Below are 19,984 nucleotides of genomic sequence, written 5' to 3'. Positions count from 1 at the left end.
CCAGTTGCCCCCCACGAGCGGCTCTCCAGCACAGCCACGGCCCCAGAAGCACAAGGACTTAATGCAGAACCCAGCAGCTTGGAGCAGAAAAGTGAACGGACTATGCATTGATCCAGGCCATCAAGTCTGCCGGAGGGGAAAGGGTGTTGCCCCATTCGCCCTCTCCTCTCTGGAAAGAAAGATGGCGGCCACATGGGAGCCTTGTGGACAGCAGGTATGAGCCGGGGGAGTGGGGGCGACTAAAACCTCATGGGTCGGGGGGCGTTCCGGTCCGTCCTTCACGCCCTACCGAGGTCACCAGTTGCCCCCCACGAGCGGCTCTCCAGCACGGCCATGGCCCCAGAAGCACAAGGACTTAATGCAGAACCCAGCAGCTTGGAGCAGAAAAGTGAATGGACTATGCGTTGATCCAGCCCATCAAGTCTGCCGGAGGGGAAAGGGTGTTGCCCCATTCGCCCTCTCCTCTCTGGAAAGAAAGATGGCGGCCACATGGGAGCCTTGTGGACAGCAGGTATGAGCCGGGAGTGTGGGGGCGACTAAAACCTCATGGGAAGGGGGGCGTTTCGCTCCGCCCTTCACGCCCTACCGAGGCCACCAGTTGCCCCCCACGAGCGGCTCTCCAGCACGGCCACGACTCCAGAACACAGAAACCAATTTCTTAACTATCTGACTTTCAGTAGAAATACTTCCAGGGTCAATAAGTAAAATAGCAGAAATCCAAAACCAACATTTTGAACCCAGCTGGAGAAAGCAAATCACTTCACAATGCTTTTTCAGCATGTCTGATTTGGGGGGGGGGGGGGTAAACTCTAAATAATAGTGGTGAATCTTTTATTGAAACAGTCTAATCAAAGCGGATAGAGTGTTAACTAGAATTCATCTGCCTCACAGGGACGGGGAGGGGTGGGGGGTGGGGTTTTATTGGGGTTCTTCATGGGAAAAAATAAGTATTGGTAAAGGGAAATGTGTTTGATATTTGCATGACTGAGACATAAACCTGAAAGCTTTGTAACCTTTCCCACAGTGATTCAATAAATAAATAAAAAAATAATAATAATAATGAACAGCATTTGGGAGGATGGCGCTCAGGGGACCTCGGGGCTACTACCAGTGATACTCAGCCAGCCAGACCAAAAGTTCAGTGCTTGACCCAAGAAAGCACCACTGTTCTAGTTCTGCATGCCAGGGACCACCAGGACCACTTCAGAGGTCCTCAGAAGTCTCCAAGGGGCCTCCGGCTATACTCCAGAGGCTACATGGTACCAGGGACCAAACTTGAGTCAGTACATATATGCCCTATTGTACTGTTGTACTATCTCCTGGCCCTGAACAGCATTTTTTCTTGTTGGGGGTTTGGGGAGGAGGGGGGATAGTGCCTCCCAAGAGGTTCGAAGAGGTCTGGGTGCAGTTCAGTGCCTGGGCCTAAGGATGCAGTACTGTACCTATCCCAGTGCTCCTTGACCCATAAGGAGCACTTTAAAAATCAGTTTTAAGTTTTACATTTTATTTTGAGGAACACCCTGAAGTACTCCGGGGCTATTTCTGGCTCTGTGCTCATGAGTGACCCCAGGCAGTGCTGGAGGGACACATGTGGCACTAGAAATTCGAACTGGGTTTAGCAGGATACAAAGCTAGCACCTTGGCACCTGTACTATCTCTCTGACCCCAATTTTGTATGGTTTTTCCCTCCCCCAAATTAAAAGTCTGTGTTCCTCAAGAAGAAAGTATAGCTTGATTATTCTTCCTTACCACTGGTTGAGTAGAATAAAACTTTGTGATATCTATATGTTAGTTTAAGAAAATAAACCTGTGAGGTCTAACCTGTATGTGTCTTGGAAAGATCAGATTTTCAAATTTGAAAAATTTGAAAGAAAGAACAGAATTGCCCTTTTCCTCCTTACCCTCTCCTAGCTCTGTAGCTAAAACTTCCCCATTCATTATTGATCGCTTGTCTTCCTTCCTTTTTCGACTGAACTTTGTGAGAACAGAGCCAAGTTTCATGTCTTGGCATATATCCCCCGAGAATGAAGGGATGAATTGGGATCTAAACCTGCTGACAAGCTTCTGTTTAGCCTCAGGCAGGTCACACTCCAGCTCTGGTTGACTGTTTTCAGGAGAATTAAAGAGAAAATCATAGTTTCTCAGAGATGGAAGAAATCTTAAAGATAATCCAGCCCCTTATTTTACAGAGGAAGAAACCCTGCCTGCCTTTCCTAAATGTGTGAATGAAATTGCTTTCAACTGAGGCCAGAACAGTCTAGGTCAGCAATAGGACACTTGCTCTGTATCAGCAGGAAAAAGAAAATACTTTGAACTAAACAAATAGGAGCGTTACATTTTATCCTAATTCTCTCCTGTGGGATAGATTAATTTTATTTAAAACTATAACATATAGTCTTAAACCAAATACATTATTTTCTTGGAAACTTAGCCTTCAAATCTTATTATTCATTTAAAAAGGAATGAATGAAAGTAAGATAGATACTGGACTGAAATCATGATTAATATAGTTTATTTATGCATCCCAGGACTCTGGAATTCTGTGACATCATGGCTTCCAGCTAAAATTACTTTAATTTTGTGACCATCTATTTTCCTCCAGCATCTGGGTCAACTGAAAGGTGCCTCTCTCAGTGTTCCTAATTACTGCATTTATAAGAATTGTGGTTTTAGTGCCTTTGAGAGAGAGTACAGTGAGTAAGGCCCTTGCCTTGTACACAGTTGACTCTGGTTTGATCCCGAGCACCCCGTCCAGTCCCCTGTGCACCACCAGAAGTGATTCCTGAAGCACTGCCAGATGTGGCCCGAAAACAAAAAGAAAACTTTTTAAATTTTTTTAAAAAGAATTGTGTGGCTGAATAAAGAGCAGTACTCCTACATTTAAAAAAAATTATATTAAAAAAAGAAAGAATTGTAGTTTTGAATATGCAGCCCACCCTTTCCTGTTCTCCCCCTGTAAAAATCCCGTCTAGTGACTGTGCAGACAAGACAGCTGCTTTGAGGACATGAGTCCACTGTCTGTCAACATGCTGACTGACTGGTTGCCAATAAAGCTTTTTATTGACGCATCCAAAAAAGAAGAAAAAACCCTCGAGTTCCATTTATCATTGTAGTTTCTCGGAAATTGTCAATCTTCTAGACATCGTTTATGAAAAGTATTGGAATCTGATAAACTTTTCTTGTGTTGACTGACTCAAGTCTTCTTTCTGCGTCTTCCTCCTCCACACTCTGCTTAGCACTGGCATCTGTCTCTGGCTGTATATTATCATGGCCTGTTTTCTTGTCTATCTCTACCATTAAACTGTAACCTCTTGGAGGCTTTGTTCCTAATGTGCCTATCACTATAGATGCTCATAAACTTTTTCATTAAGTGAATGTTTCATGATGTTATATCCCGGAAGAAGCAAGTTCTCTAAAGCTGCATGATGACAGTGATGATGTTGGTGACAAAGGGATAGGGCAACTGAATTTGAATGAGCTCATGCGATTGTATCTCCAGACTATATAATGCAAAATTTCAAGAGTGTCATAAAGTCAGGGGTCAGGGGTCTATGGCAAGTTTCGTAAAGGAAGCTTTATTGACACAGCCACACTTTTTTCCTTTTGTCTGTGAAGCTGCTTTCATACTCATCCTGTACATCTTGATTATGATCAATTTTCCGTGGCTTAAATAGACAGAATTGAGTAGCAACACAGAAACGATACAGCTCAGAAAAACAGAGGTGAGGAGCTGGAGAGAGTGCAGCAGGTGTCCCATGTTCCCCGAGCCTGCCAGAGGTGATTCCGGAGTTCTCGGACCAGGAGTAAGTCCTGAGCATCGCCAGGTGTGGCTCCCAAACAAAACCAAAACACGCAAAGGTGAGCAGTTTGCTGTCTCATCCTATAGAGAGCCTTTTTGTTTGTTTGTTTTAATCCCAGGGATATCTGTGGAGAATAATTGTGTGACTAGTGTTAAGTATTTGCCTCTTATTAAGTTCTGAATATAATTTATGAAATAGTCTTAATAAAGTATAATGACATTTTTATAAACACCTCAGTGTTTGAACTCACATTTTGAAATCATTCAGAATATAGATACATGGCTTCCCATTTTCTACCATTTGTAAGTATTTAGAGATTCCAGGTAATTTTTTAAAATTTAGGCACCATGATTTGCAAAGTGATTCGGAATACAGTCGCTTTGGGTATGTTTCAACACCAGTTCCATCACCAGAGACCTTCCCTCCACCAATGTTCCCAGTTTCCCCGCCACGACCACCCCTCCCCCCGCCAAATCTACTCACTTAAGCAAAAAATAATTTACTTTATATTGCTTGTTGCAGCATATATTTCACAATGGTGTTATTAAAGTCATTGTCTGAGGATTCACTGAGCTGTTTGGTCAGCTAGTTGAGCCTCTCTCTTACTGTTTTTGCTCACTGAACGTGGTGGGCTTCTGTGCACCTTTCCCATCTAATTTGCTGTGGTCCAGAAGAGAATGTGAAAAGGGAGGGAGTACCAACTCCAGGAAGAACTGACTTGTCAGGTTCAGAGTTCACGTGATAAAGCTGTATAGTTAGACCTCTGAATGCATCAATTGATAAAATGGGGCAATAGCATAAAAGTACTTGTTTTCATGTAGAAATACTGGCTTTGTTATTAAGGGGGGAGCTAATTGATAAAATTATCTTCTATATTTTTTTAGATAAAACACAGAATGTTTTAGTTCAGATTAATTGAAATAATCAGAGATTCCTACAATGAAAAATCTCTCACTGGCTACTACTATCACCAGGACTCAGGTTGACCAACATTCCTGTGAATCATTACACAAATGATTACAAAATCAGAAAGCAAATTCACTGTTTTTCTCCTGTTAGACAACTCCTCTAGCCTCACACAGCCCACCACAGAAATGAAAAATAAATCAACCATTATCTTGGAGGTGTAAATGTACTGTCTTTGATAAGCTTTACCTAAAGAATATAGAGGACATAGGAGTAAAACAAATAAACAAAATAGAGACTGTGGCATGAAGATTAAGAAAGGAAGATCTGGAATCAGTCTTAGCTAAAATTCCAGTACTTTTCACTTAATACCATGTAATTTGGAGAAATTCTTTAGTATTTTATTTCCATTCCCTTTCCTTCCCCTTCCCCTAATGTAGAGCCAAGTGTTTAGGTGACTCTTTTTTTTTCTTTTTGGTTTTTGGGTGACACCCGGCATTGCACAGGAGTTACTCCTGGCTCATGCACTCAGGAATTGCTCCTGGTGGTGCTCAGGGGGCCATATGGGATGCTGGGACTCGAACCCAGGTTGGCCGTGCACAAGGCAACGCCCTCCCCGTTGTACTATCGCTCCAGCCCCCTAGGTGACTCTCTCTTAAGTTCACCTTTTCTTATTTAGATATTTGGAAAGTCCTGTTTCATGGCTAAGTTAATTTAAATAAATAAATGTTCAGAAAATCTGAACGTTTAACAGGAATCAAGTGATGTAAAAATTGGTATATATTTAATTGAGAATGAAAGCTTTAAGAAGACCATAGTTCTGGCACCGATGTTGATTCTGATGATGAATGACTTTTCATATTTTTGGTTTTGGGGCCACATCTGGTGGAGCCCACAGCAACTCGTGGCATGTTTCCAAGGGCTGCTCCCACAGTGCTCCTGTGCAAGACCAGCCTCCAGCTTGCCAAGCATCACTAATGCTTTCAGCTGTCTGCCTGCCCCCACCGACTATTTTTGTTGTTCTTTTCATTGTTGCAGTTTTGGGAGATACACTTGTAGTACAGGTTGCAACTGCTACTGTCCTGGGGATCACACTTGTGATAAGATTTGCTACTGGACAGTGAGTCTAGGGTCTCATGTGTAATGCTCTTTACCATTGAGACACTTCCCTGGGCGCAGTTGACTTTTTAAAAAATATATTGGATTTAGGGGCTGGAGCAATAGCACAGCAGGTAGGGCATTTGCCTTGGTTCCATTCCCAGCATCCCATATGGTTCCCCAAACACCACCAGGAATAATTTCTGAGTGCAGAGGTAGGAAACCCCTGTGCATCGCCAGTGTGACCCAAAAGGGAAAAAAAATGAATTTAATTTCAGGCACCATGTTTTTCAATACTGTTAACCGTGCAGGGTTTCTTGCATAAATCATTTCAGCACCACACCCTCCACCAGAATGTCCGCTTCACTCCACCATTGTTCCAGTGTCTGACACCCACCTCCTGTCCCCAGCAAGTGACTAATTTTTTAAGTCCTCTACAGGCTACAGGGATATGTGTAATGAATCACAAATAGTCCTCTACCACTGAATATCATGGATGATACTGAATAGTATCTGAATTTTAACAGCCCAGGTTCAAGTGAGAAAGGTCAGATCACATAGTACCCTCAGAGAATGCTAGGAGACTTTCAGCGTTCAGGCTTATACTTTCTCCTTTCCGTACCTTATCAGAAGAGGCACACTCCTAACAGCAGGGTCAGAGAGAATTAGTATTTTGGGAACCAGGAATCAGGTGGTCCCAGTTGGTTCTTCTATGCCGGGGATCGAACCCAGGTCGGCCGCGTGCAAGGCAAACGCCCTACCCGCCGTGCTATCGCTCCGGCCCCTACATTTCTAAATTTATGTAAACATTTTAATTCTGCTCAGTTCAGTCAGTGGTGTCCTCCTGACTCCTCCCTTGTATGTAAAGGCAGTTAGGTTCCAGAAACAAGGGGTTTCATAAGGGATTTACTCAGGAGGAAACTGAAACATTTTAAGTTATTCAGGGTTACAAAGTTTATTAGAGGCTAAGAAAGGAAGAAGCAGATGTTGTTTCTGCTGCTTCAGTCATTATCTCCGCTGAGCGCCTGCTCTGAATTGTGCATTGCACAGAGTGCTGGTGACATAATGCTGAGAATAACAGACGTGTGCTACTGCTATTCTTCTCTCTCTCTCAGAAAAAAAAATGAAGAACAGATGCATAGAATAATAAAGTGGGCCTTTCTCTAATTTTCAAGCTGTTGAAAATGTGGTTGTGTCATGTATTCCATATATTGGCTCATATTCTTTTCTTAAATACTAGTAATTTTTTCTAAATTTCTTTGATCCCCTAGGGTTGGGAGGTGGCTGAGAGGGCAGGAGCCCCCCACCTCCTACCCCCACCCCTTACCCCACGCATTGAGCTGGGAGTACTGGCACCGCCAGGTGTAGTCCAAAAACCACAAAAAATTTCTTCATTGACCTCCCAGTGTCCTTGGGGAAACACCTGTAATACAAATGCATCAGTGAGGCAGACTGTAAATATGATTGTTTCATTATCAAGTCCATTAGCAGCATCTAATTTGTTGTAATACTTGATACTACTCACATAATAGTAATCAGTCTACTATTTACATTGCGGCCCAAAAACAAAAGTGTTAGAAGCTGCATGTATGTTTATTTAGTTCCTCTAAGAAATCTTAATTTTCTTCCATCCCTTTCAAGGATTTTTAAAGTACACCAGACATTTCTTTTCAGAAGTTCAGCCCTATTGCTCTTTAGGTAGTAAGAACACGCTTAGTGCCACCAAAATGGAAAAAGAGAGCGAGGCTAAAGCCCTCAGGGTCCAGAATGTCTGGCAACCGGCCCTAGAGGCCACACACAGCTGTAGCCAGTTCCCATCAGGGAGGATTCTTGTGGGAACAGCGAGGCTCGGAGAGGGGCGAAGCTGCGGGAGCGCCTGCCTCAGCAGTAGCTGAGAAGCGGGTGGTTGCACTGACGATGAGCCTCAGGAGAAGGCAACAGGTGCGGGTGGGCGCAGGACATGACAACAAAATGTTTCATAATCTCATCCTACAAGCCCAGGAGGAGAGTAAGTTTTAAAAACAACGTATATGCACATTTAAAACTGTTGGGAAGTTTTCTTTCTCTTTGTGTGTTTGTGTTTCTCAGTAAAAGGATGTTCCTGTTCGGTTGCACTGCCTCCGGCATTGATAGCTGGTACCTTGAAATCTAGTTCAATTTGATGTAACACTTGACAATGAAGTATATGTTTACTAACAAATTTCTTTTCTTCATTTTTGTGTGATAATGGGGAAATTTCCTAAGCTTTACAAAATGTGGATTGATAATGAAGATTCTTGCAATGCTCTAAATGATTAACAAAAGTTAACGGTAACTTGTGATCAAATAAAAGCAGTTAAAAGCACAGATGAGGCTTTATAAGCTGAAAAACCTAGATTCACGTGACTGATTACACATTGTTTCTGTTACCTTTGCAAGTGAGTTGAAACTAGTAGTAGTCATAGGTTCCTTTCAAAGGTTTATAAGAACTATATCAAAAATGTCCAAAACTATAAACTGAGAATATACTAAAGATTGCACCAATAGATGGAAACCTTGGTAATATAAAGAAATAACACATCATATGTTACTTGGCATATGTATTTCTTTAGAAAGTGAAGATAGATGGTCTGAACTTAAAAATACTTGATTTTCATGGACTGGAGCAGTAGTACAATGGGTAGGGCACTTGCCTTGTGTGCGGCTGGATTTGTTCCCTGGCATCACCTGTCGTTGGTTCCCTGAGCCCTGCAAGAAGCCCTGTGCACTGCCAAATGTGTCCCGCCCAAGTAAAGTAAGTAAAGTAAAGGCCCTCCCGTTGATCGTCGATTTGCTCGAGCGGGCCCAGTAACGTCTCCATTGGAGACTTTGTTGTTACTGTGTCTGGCATATCGAATACTCTCGGTAGCTTGCCGGGCTCTCCGAGAGGGGCGGAGGAATCGAACTCGGGTCGGCCATGTTGGCTGCGTGCAAGGCAGACGCCCTACCCGCTGTGCTATCGCTCCACCCCGCCCAAATAAATATAAATTAAAATAAATAATTTTTAAAAACAATTGATTTGGGGGCCAAAATTGTGCAGCAGGTTAGGCATTTGCCTTGCACGTAACTGATTATGGGTTCAGTCCCCAGCACCACGTATGTTGAGATCCCTGGGTGAAAAGCAGTGAGCCCTGAGCACCACTGAGTGTAGCAGAGAACAAAACCTGGATTTTCATTTATTTATTTTAGGGGTTACCACACCCAGCGGTACTCAAGCTGGTCCCAGCTCTGTATTCAAGGGTCGTTCTCAGTGCTGCTCAGCGAGAACCAGGTGGTGCCGTGACTCAAGCCCAGACTTCTCTCATGCAGAGCGTTTTGTCAAGCCTTTGAGCTGTCTCTCCAACACCCATAACAAACCAGCTTGTTCGGCCGCACTCCTGAAATTGCCTCTGATCTCTTGATTAAGTGTTAAAATTTGCAAGGTGAAATCAGGAGTTTAAATGTCTTTTCGGCGATGTAAGAATGTAACCTTGAGGCACAATGTCAGGCAAATTTACTTAGCTGGAAACGTTAATTTGTTTATTTATTTTGGAAAGGAAATCAAGGAAACTTTTATTTATTTAGATTCTGAGGCCATACCCTGTGATGCTGGGGATTACTGCTGCCTATGCACTAAGAAGTGACTCCTGACAGTGTTTGGAGGACCATAAGGTTGTGCTGTACTATCACCCTAGCCCCATTTCAAGGAAACTTGCAATTATACTCCAGTGTCATGGGTATATTTTAATTTCTCTTGAATGTACCCCCAGAAAGGGAATTGTTGAATCATACGATAACGATGCTTACTAATTTGAGCTAATGCCAGACTCTTTCCCAAAGGTCCTGCATAATTTTACATTCTCACCAGCAGTCTACAGGAATTCTAATTTCTTTACATTCTCATCCACTCCCATTAATATCTTTTTAATTATAGCTGTTGAAGTGCATGTGAAGTAGCATCTCATTTAATTTTTTAAAATGATGCTGGAAATCAAACCCACAGCCTCATGCTAAACCCTCAACCTCTCATTTTGATTTGCAGTAGCTCAGAGCTATATCAGGCATCTTCTCATGTCAGTTAGAATATAAAAAATAGAGTGAAATTGTAGTGGTAGAACTCTATCAAGAAATGACCTGGAGCTGGAGCGATAGCACAGTGGGTAGGGCATTTGCCTTGCACATGGTTCAATTTCCAACACCCCATATGGTCGATTCCCATATGGTCCCCCGAGCACTGCCAGGAGTGATTCCTGAGTGCATGAGCCAGGAGTAACCCCTGTGCATTGCCAGGTGTGACCCAAAAAAAGAAAAAAGAAAAGAAAAAAGGACCTGACAGTCTCAAACTCTTCTTCTGAAACAAGTCATGTAATCTTCAGCTGTTAGGTGCTTATGGAACTTTTAGAGAAGTTTAAATATGGGAAGCTGTTATAAACTCAAGATTAAAGCCAATATAAAAAAATGAAAGTGCTTAAGACAGAAATTGAACATGAGAATTACAATTTATACTTTCATTTCATTCAAATATAAAAGCGAAGCAGTGCAGTTGGTTATCTGAATAACTGAATGGCAAAATAGAGCAGATTCCTTGGTTCTAATCTTATTCTACACTAGGTATGTGAATCACTTGCATACATCACTTAACCTTTGATTGTTGACATTTAGTCAGACTTTACTGTATTCAGAGCCTTATGTAAGCCTCAAGTTCCATTTTACAAAATGGAAATGATGCTAATTATTTTCATTTAAGCACATGGAAGGTATTATGCTTGAAATTTGGAAATTATTCAGTGTAATAATATTAGCAGCTGCTAGTGGTATCTTTCTATACCCCAAACAGTTCTGCATGTTGTGCTTTATCCTAATTTTAACAATGAAAAAGTTGATATTTAGTTCTTGTAAAAGATCTATGATCAGTAATCAGTGATCCTAGTCCAGTTCTGCAGTATTTCTTTATGCCTTGACTTTGACTTAAAAGATAGTGGATCTTGGTGGGTGGAGGAAGAAGGTAGAATTGGACAGTGCCAGCAAGATTTAAGTGATTACACATATGACAATTTAAGATATAATTCTAAAGGAGTTCTGGGATTGGTGATCTCAGGGACTAGGTGGAATAGTGCCATCTGTTAATAGGTTCAAAGGGCTCGCCTGCTTGATTAGCTTATAAGACCCAGAAGAGCTGGATGTCACGAAGCACAGGTGTGTAATAGTTTATCCATGTGTCTGCTGGAGTCTTGGAGAGTTTTGTTCCGAAGACAGGAGACAGAAAACCTGTAAGGCAACGAAGATGCAGTGCAGAGGAGAGGTAAGAGCTGAAGATCTAAATAGCAAATAAATCGGGTAGAATCTTTTCTTTTAACCATGAGGAGGTCATTTCTTAGAGTTGTCAAATTCATATCCTTTTTAAGAGTTCTCAGCCACCATAAAATGCCTGTGATGGGCCCGCTCGAGCAAATCGATGAACAACGGGAGGACAGTGACAGTGACATTGACAGTGACAGAATTAAAACATTGTCTGGGTGCTTCACAGCTCTCAAACTCGCAATCCTTTGTGCTCTTCTCAAGATTGAGTAGAGAAAACATTATTTGGAAATTTATGACTAATAGATCAGAAATGCGGTACAAGAAAAATCAGAAATCGAGTACAGGAAAAGGAGCACAGTGGTTTTTATTCTTAGTTTATTCAGTGTCATTATCTTTATGGCAAGTGCAAAGTTCATGCTTAGTTGTTCTGCTACCACTGCTACTGAACTATCCAGCAGTAGACGTGCTTCCCTTTCATGGAGTCTGGCTGTTGGAGATGTCTTCATCTGGTGCAATGTAAGCAGAGAACTTTGAACTCCAGTTCTGATTTGCAAACTTTAAGTTTCTGCATAAAAATCTTAATTATTGTCTAGAAAAACAGATCTCAGAAGTATAAATAGTAAAGGTAGCTAGTATATATTGAAAAACATTTCTGACAAAACTGAAGTCGTGTTATTATTGTATATATATATCGCTCCAGGGCTGGAGCGATAGCACAGTGGTAGGGCGTTCGCCTTACAAGCGGCCAACATGGCCGACCCGAGTTCGATTCCTCCACCCCTCTCGGAGAGCCCGGCAAGCTACCGAGAGTATTCGATATGCCAAACACAGTAACAGCAAAGTCTCCAATGCAGACGTTACTGGGCCCGCTCGAGCAAATTGATGATATATATAAAATACTATATAAATATATATTATATATGAGTATATAATATATATAAATAATACATTTTCTAATATGTTTGTTTCAGAGATGTGATGAGGAGTGGAGGAGCCGGGGAGATAGTACAGCAGGAAAGGTGCTTACCTTGTACATGGCCCTCCCAGATTTGATCCCTGGCACCTCATATGGTCCCCAGGAGTGATCCCAGAGCCCAGAGCCAAAAGTAAGGCCTGATCATAGCTGGGTGTGGCCCAAAATAAATTAAAAATAGTATAGTGAGTAAATATATGATATATACTCCTAAATGAGTATTATACGATACATACTGATTTACAAGTGTATATATAAAGGTATACACAAAATGACCATGAGTACAACAAGAGGGAACCAAATTTATGATTACCTTTACCTTTAATGTAGTTCCTATCTCGCCTCTCTGGAGTTTTAGAGCAGGAAATCCACCTTGTTTTCTACCTTTCATTTCCTTATACAACATGATGTCTATCAAGCCTCTCACCCCTTTATTTATTTACTTATTTATTTTTATTGAATCACCATGAGAAACAGTTACAAAGCTTTCGTGTTTGAGTTTCAGTCATACAATGATCTAATACCCATCCCTCCACATTTCTCATCACCAATGTCCCCAGTACCCAGTATCCCTCCCTACCTTCCCCCTCCCCCTCCCTTTTTTTTTTGTTTGTTTGTTTTGGGTTTTTTTTGGGTCACACCCGGCGATGCTTAGAGTTACTCCTGGCTCTGCACTCAGGAATCCCTCCTGGCGGTGCTCAGGGACCATATGGGATGCTGGGAATTGAACCTGGGTCGGCTGCATGCAAGGCAAACACTCTGCCCACTGTGCTATTGCTCCAGCCCCCTCCCCTTCCCTTTATGGCAGACAGTTTGCCTCTTAGTCTCTCTCTACTTTTGGGCATTATGGTTTGCAGTACAAATACTGAAAGGCCGTCATGTTTGGTCCTTTATCTATTTTCAGCACACGTCTCCATTCCTGAGCAATCCCTCCCACCATCATTGACTTAGTGATCCCTTCTCTATCCCAGCTGCCTTCTCCTCCAGCTCATGAGGCAGACTTCCAATCATGGAGCAGTCCTCCTGGCCCAAGTCTCTATTGTTCTTGGATGTCAATCTCACACTATGTTATGTTATATTCCACAAATGAATGCAGTCATTTTATGTCTCCCTCTCTGACTCATTTCACTTAGCATGATACTCTCCATGTCCATCCACTGACATGCAGATTTCATTACTTCATCTTTCCTAACAGCTGCGTAGTATTCCATTGTGAGATGTCCCAAAGTTTCTTTAAACCAGTCGTCTGTTCTTGGGCACTTGGGTTGTTCCAGACTCTGGCTACTGTGAACTGTGCTGCAGTGAACATACAGGTGCAGATGTCATTTCTACTGTATTTTTTGACCCCCCGGGATATATTCCCAAAAGTGGGTATTGCTGCATCATATGGAAGCTCAATTTCTAGTTTTTTAAGGAATGCTCATGTTGTTTTCTAAAAAGGCTGGAACAGTCAGCATTCCCACCGACAATGAAAGAAAGTCCCTTTCTCCCCACTTCTGTGCCGGCACTGGTTGTTCTTGTTCTTTTCTACGTGTGCCAGGAATTGATCCCAGGTCAGGTGTGTGCTAAGTATGTACCCTAACCCCTGTACTTTCTCCCAGCCCCCCGTGTGTTATTTTTGAATATATGTCATAATTATTTTAAACACATTGAAAAAAAACCTGAGAGCCCGGCAAGCTACCGAGAGTATCTCACCCGCATGGCAGAGCCTAGCAAGCTCCCCGTGACGTATTCGATATGCCAAACACAGTAACAACAAAGTCTCCAATGGAGACGTTACTGGGCCCGCTTGAGCAAATTGATGATCAACGGGAGGGCCTTTACTTTACTTTACATAGAAAACATTTTTTCTATAAGCACCAGTGATTATTGAACCACACATTTTTATAAAGATTTAAGTTCACTCTGTACCCCTTGTGAGTTTTCCCCATAATTCTTTCTGCCAATCATCCTCTCGTTATAGGAATGGAGTTCTGAATAGTTCACCTATGAGAGTTGCTGAGCATGGCTCTTACAGGAGGACACACACATTCTGTGTGGTGATGAATGTGAACTATAAACTTATTACAATAATACTTACCATAATTTATTTTATAATATACACATCTATCGAATCATTATGTTGTATGCCAAGAATGGGTATATTAATATTGTTACATCAACTCAAAAACCACATAGTATCTAAAGAAGTAATCTGTCCCCAAAATGCCTCCACAAAGGATTTGTATAATGAAAGCTATAAGGCAGTAATTCCAAACTACAAAATGAGTCCTTTGCAGAAACTGAAGGTGTTTGGGGTTGTTCTCATTTCCATTATTTAGTTTTTAAACAGTGGTAAATATAAATACCCCAAAAATAGCCAGGTGTGGCCCAAAACACCTCCCTCTCTCACCTCCCCAATTTCTTTTTCTCTCAGACACACACACACACAATGTTACAGCATGAGTGAATGAACACTGATGGCATAAAGTAGGAAAAGCTAGAAAGGGTACTTGAAGGGTATAGGAGAAACAACACAATGGAGAATCAGGAAGTAGGGCTTTTGGCATGGGACACATCACAACAGGGCTCTTCACTTCCCCTTCCAAAACCTTGTTTACAATACAGAAACAGTGATTCCTGTCATCCCTAGGAGACTCTGGATCCCAGAATCTCTGATGGAGGTGAGGTGGGGTTGGGGGAGCAGAGTTAATATCATTTGTGTTTTCAAAATATAAGGTACAGAAAGCGAAGCTTAATCAAAGATGCCAGGCTGGTAAGAACACATCAAATATGGAATGAGAAAGTTTTGAAAATAGTGTTTGCTATTTTTAATGTCGTTAAGTATAGTTTGGAAACTATAGAAATCTCTAAATTTACTAGAAAATAAGACCAGTTTATATTCTCCATTTAAAAAAAAACACATCCAAATGCCAAAAGCAGTGTGTGGCAAGTGTCAATAGTAATTGATAATAATAACATTGAGTAAATTAGTACAGGCCCCTCCACTTAAACAGTTAGTTTTTGGTTTGGGACCACGCCTGGAAGTGCTCAGAACTTAGTCCTGGCTCTGCATTCATGGATCACTTCCACCGGGATCAGGGGACCTTCTGGGGTGCTGAGGATTGAACGTGGGTCTGCTACATAAAAAACAAGCTCGCGGGCTGGAGCAATAGCACAGCAGGTATGGCGTTTGCCTTGCACATGGCCGACCCAGGTTCGATTCCCAGCATCCCATAAGGTCCCCTGAGCACTGCCAGGAGTAATTCCTGAGTGCAGAGCCAGGAATAACCACTGTGCATCGCTGGGTGTGACCCAAAACGAAAAAAAGAAGACAAGCTTGCTACCTGCTGTCCTAACTCTGTCACTCCCCACTTAAACATTTTTATCTCTAGTACTGGAGACAGTAATTTAGAGGTATAAACTTATAGGAATCTTCAAAGAATACCTTTTAGTTGTCTGGGTATTCGTATAGATCATTTTTGTTAATCATATTTTTTTGGTATACATGAGGTTTGGCTGACTAAATCATAATTGTCCCCAGCTAATGACAGCATTCATTTGACCTAAAGTTTGTAGCTGTATAATACTGTGTCTTCCTGTACAGATTTATTTATAACTTATCCCTTCGTCCCTTTCTATGCCGGTTCATGGTTGGAAATAAAAAGTGTCGCCTAACATGGGCAGTAAACTGAAATCCATTATCTTTTGACCTTGTGTAAAGATTGTAGGAAAGTTCAGAATTCATCAATATAATACACTTATTTTTTTTTTCATTGTAAATAGTCTCTATGGAGCCAGTGAGTATGGTAGCGAAAGCATTTGCCTTGCATGCAGCCAGCCCTGGTTCCAATCCCCAGCACTGCTTAGGGACCACTCCTGGGCATAGAGTCAAAAATAGCCACTGGGCAGAGCCAGGTGTGACCCGGAACACCTCTCTCTATCCCCCCCCCCCCCCCCGCCATTCCTTTTTCTCTCAGACACACACACACACACACACAGGAAGAAAATAAGAAAAAAATAAAAGAACTAGAACTATGGGCACTGTGCTCTGAGTATCCTAAAGCAGCAGTAAGAATTTCCTTTGATAGTCTAGATTATCAATATAAAGTTCATGTTCGAAGTAGGTTATTTTGGACTGGAGAGATAGTACAAGTAGGGAGTTTGCCTTCCACATAGCTGACCTGGATTCAATCCCAGCTTCCCATATGGTCCCCTGAGCACTGCTGGGAGTAATTCCTGAGTGCAGAGCAGGAGTAACCCCGAGCATCACCAGGTGTGACCCAAAACCAACACACACACACACACACACACACACACACACACACATACACACACATGTTATTTTTTCCAAGGACCGAATTAGTAAGCAAAACTTACTAATATGAGAAATACTGGGCTGGGAATGTAACTTAATGGTATAGCACTTACCTTGCATGTATGACATTCTGGGTTCAATTTCTGGCAGCTTACGGTTTTCCTGGCATAGCCAGAATGCCCCTGAGCACCAAGCCAGGAGTAGGCTCTGGGTATTTCCAGGTGTGTCTCCTCCCAGAAAAAAACATCCAAAAAATAATATGAGAAATTATATAGTCAGTATCTCAGAACTGTATTGTGAAGCTATCTAGTAAATCTCAATTTGGTACTTTTATTTTTTAAAATAAGGAAATGAGTTACTGGGTTATATATTTAAGCTTCTTATGGGAAACTTTAAAGAATACTTTTTCATTGTCTGGGCATTAGTATAGATTCCTTCAAAATTTAGAAATTTGGAAATTAGTAAGTAATCAAACTATGGGTAGTGTCTTCTTACTCAACTTTGAGCTTCTGCAGCAGTGCTCAGGCATGACAGTGTGGTGCTGCTCGGGCCCACCCAGAAGTGCTGTCAGGACTCTGCCCAGGGGTCAGACTTAGGATCTTGTACATGCAAGGCATGTGCTTCCGCCCTTTTTCTCTCTCCAGCCCCTGTATATATATTTTCTTTCTAATGTTAATAAACTAATATTTGTAAAATTAAAACTCGTGTATAAGTGAAAACTCTTTTGCAGTGTACTTGTTCCTCTCTTCCTTATCCCTCCCCACCCTTCTTTCATTATGTATTAACAGACCTGGTTTTTGCTCCCTTGGTATATCTTAGATAACATGCACTAAGCTCTTGCCTTCGACTACTTTTGCATGGACTTTGTAATATTCTCCTAATTGTTCTTTGCACATCAGTGCTGTCCCTCATTTACCCCAAGATCTTCTCTGTTCTTAAGTGATCTTTTAAAACATAAACCAGGAGGCCAGAAAAATAGTACAGTGGGTCAGATATTTTCTTTTGTGTGCTGCCAACCCAGCACAGCGTAAGTTTCCCTGTGCACCACTGGGAGTGTTCCCTGAGTTCAGAACTAGGAATAGTAATACCTGAGCACCTCAGGGTGTAGCTCAAAAGCAAACAAAAAAAACAGCTTAGATCCCATTTCTGTTCTGTTCAACTTCCGGTTACTCTTCACAATAGCCTGCAGTGGCCTCCAGTCTGTCCCTGTAAAATGGCAGTAATGGCTAGTTCAGTGACTAGCACCAGGAGAAATGGAGTGTGAAAAAAGTCCTAGTATATTGCAGTATAAAATTCAAATTTATTTGAAAATTTTATTTCACCTATGTTACAATGATTCTATGGACAAGATTTTTAAATGTTATTTACTGGTGGATTATCATGGTTGATTTTATTTTATGTCTGTTTTATATTTACTATTATTTCTTAGCTAAGTTTTATTAGAAAGATAATTGGGTCCTTTTTTGACTGGGTGGAACTTTCATGGTGAAAGGGAGCCTTAAAATATAAAGGTGTATCTACATTGTCCTGTTTTTTTCTCTTTATTTTTGGTTTGGTTTGGGGGCCATACCCAGAGGCGCTCAAAGCTTACTCCTCTGTGCTCAGTGATACTTCCTGGTGGTACTTGTGAGACTAAATGATGTGCCAGGGATGGAACCTCACTATCATTCCCGCTAGGCAAGCACCTTACGGGCTCTGCTATCTCTTTGGCCCTGTCCTGTATTCTTTTATCAGAAATTTCATATTCCGTCTCCTTTTCCTACTTAAGATGATTTAAATGTTCTCCTAATTCAGAGAATGTACATGGATATCCTTTGTATATATGTATAGAATATATCCATTTCTATAAAATGATGGTGTGCTTTAGGTTTATGGCAACTTTTGACTTTCAGCAAAAAAAAAAAAATTATTTACCATAGTTCTGGCATACTGAAAAAAAATTACACTTTCGGAATATTTTCTTGAGCCAGTGTAGTCACATAGGAGGTTTGGGACCTCTCAGCTGGTCCCAAGTGTGCTGAAGATTGTGTCTCCTTTCTGTTCCAAATCAATATGATTAGTGACACAAATCAAACCAGTAGTTCTTCGAATTTCCCACTTTCATTTCCTCCAGGCACAGAACTGAGAGAGAGGAGATTCTTCCCACTTTTAGCAGTTGGAGTTGTGTTTGGGATTCAAAGTATTTTCGGTGCTCGTTGGTTAACTGAGCTAAAGATTTTCTCATGTGAGCATAGGTCTCTTGTTTTGGAATTGCCTCTACTTTCTAGAACAGCCACTCCGTACAGCTGCCAACATGCCCTGAATCCTCTTGCTTCATATTACAGTGATACTGCTTTGTCAGGGTAGAATTCAGCCTCGCAGGCTGGAGTCCGTCTCTGCTGACCTCATACCACAGTACAGCATGTTCAAATCTGGGAGAAACCAGAGGGTTATTCGGCATATTCCTACTCCTTCACCCTCACAAGCATGGAACCCTCACTCTCGGAAACCGTATGTTGTATATGTGTGTGTATCTGTCTTGTTTTTAAATCTCTTCCTTAACTCTCTAATTCTGCAGCTTTAAGTGGGGGCTGGTTGAATCTAGACACAGGGAAGTGCTCGTAGCTGCTGAAACTTAAGTTTTTTTCAGCGATAGATCCCAGCCACACACATCCGCTGGGAGTGAGGGCACAATAATTGAGAAGCAAGGTATGTGTTTCCTCGTTATGCGTTTCCCCCATAGTTTTTTTGGACAGAATGCAGAGTACCACTCGACTCTGTGGGCATGCTCAGATCATATTGGAGTGTTCTGCTCTTCCGTGCAGTAAGCTGCTTCAGCATAGAGTAAATGTCATCCTTCCTCTCTGAGGTGAAATAGTGATCAGAAAATTAGTGTTTCCTTCAACGAACAAAAGAGTTACATTCGCCTTTGACAGCTTGCAAGAGGCTTAAGTTAAATTTGAAGATGCCAGGCATGCATAATAAGTAGGAATTTGGGTAGGAGCCATTTACAATACTTCTTCCATAAAGAAAAGAAACACTGCTTATTTTCAGTGTGTTTATCTCCCAAAGACTTGGCAGTTCACTGAATAAAAAGCAATATGCTTGTATCTCAGTGCTAAGTTTGTATCTCGTGATCAGCAAAACAAATTTCTGAGATACAATTGAATAAGCAGATGATCCAGTTTAACGCAACAGAACCATTTTCACACTTCATCTGCAGTCTTGGCCTGCAGCTTGATTCTACCAAGATTTTTTTATTGTGCACTGGATAATTTTTTGATGCCAAAAAATGCCAGAAAAAATGATTCTTTAAAATTTTGCCTGGTTCTGAAGTTAATGTACAGTAATTTTTGCTGTTGATTAGTTGGGCAGTCACTATATGAACAAATTTTTATCCCGAAGTTTGATATTCACTGTTAAGCCATCATGACTGATAATGTATACGCAAACTTTGTTTACAGGTTTGTGTCTTTGCTTTGTACTTTCTTTTTGTATTGTTCGTTCTCTGTCTTGGATTTTAAAACTCTTGGATTTTCAAACATCTGTTTGTTCCAAGTTATAAAAGGTCCGTTTACTTATCTGTGTTTTAATAAGAATGCTAGATTGAATTGGGGTGATTAGAAGGAAAGA

The 19,984-nt window shown here is 41.4% G+C and overlaps 1 protein-coding gene across 2 annotated transcripts in view; it reads left to right on the top strand.

Moving 5' to 3' along the window:
* Positions 1 to 19,984, top strand: part of TMCC1 (transmembrane and coiled-coil domain family 1) — a 137,412-nt gene that overhangs the window by 69,337 nt on the left and 48,091 nt on the right. The window contains exon 1 of one of the 2 annotated variants that reach the window (XM_056129788.1): positions 18,824 to 18,862. The exons of the other annotated variant lie outside the window; for it this stretch is intronic. Coding sequence (XP_055985763.1) covers positions 18,839 to 18,862 — 24 coding nt within the window. The 5' untranslated portion in view covers positions 18,824 to 18,838. Of the gene's footprint in view, positions 1 to 18,823; positions 18,863 to 19,984 lie in introns of those variants that run through there. 2 annotated transcript variants of the gene reach the window in all.

The sequence above is a fragment of the Sorex fumeus genome, unplaced genomic scaffold, assembly GCF_029834395.1.
Source record: "Sorex fumeus unplaced genomic scaffold, SorFum_2.1 ptg000072l, whole genome shotgun sequence".
NCBI lineage: Eukaryota > Metazoa > Chordata > Mammalia > Eulipotyphla > Soricidae > Sorex > Sorex fumeus.
The sequence above is the reverse complement of the archived record's forward strand: the minus strand, read 5'-3'. Positions and strand labels throughout refer to the sequence as shown.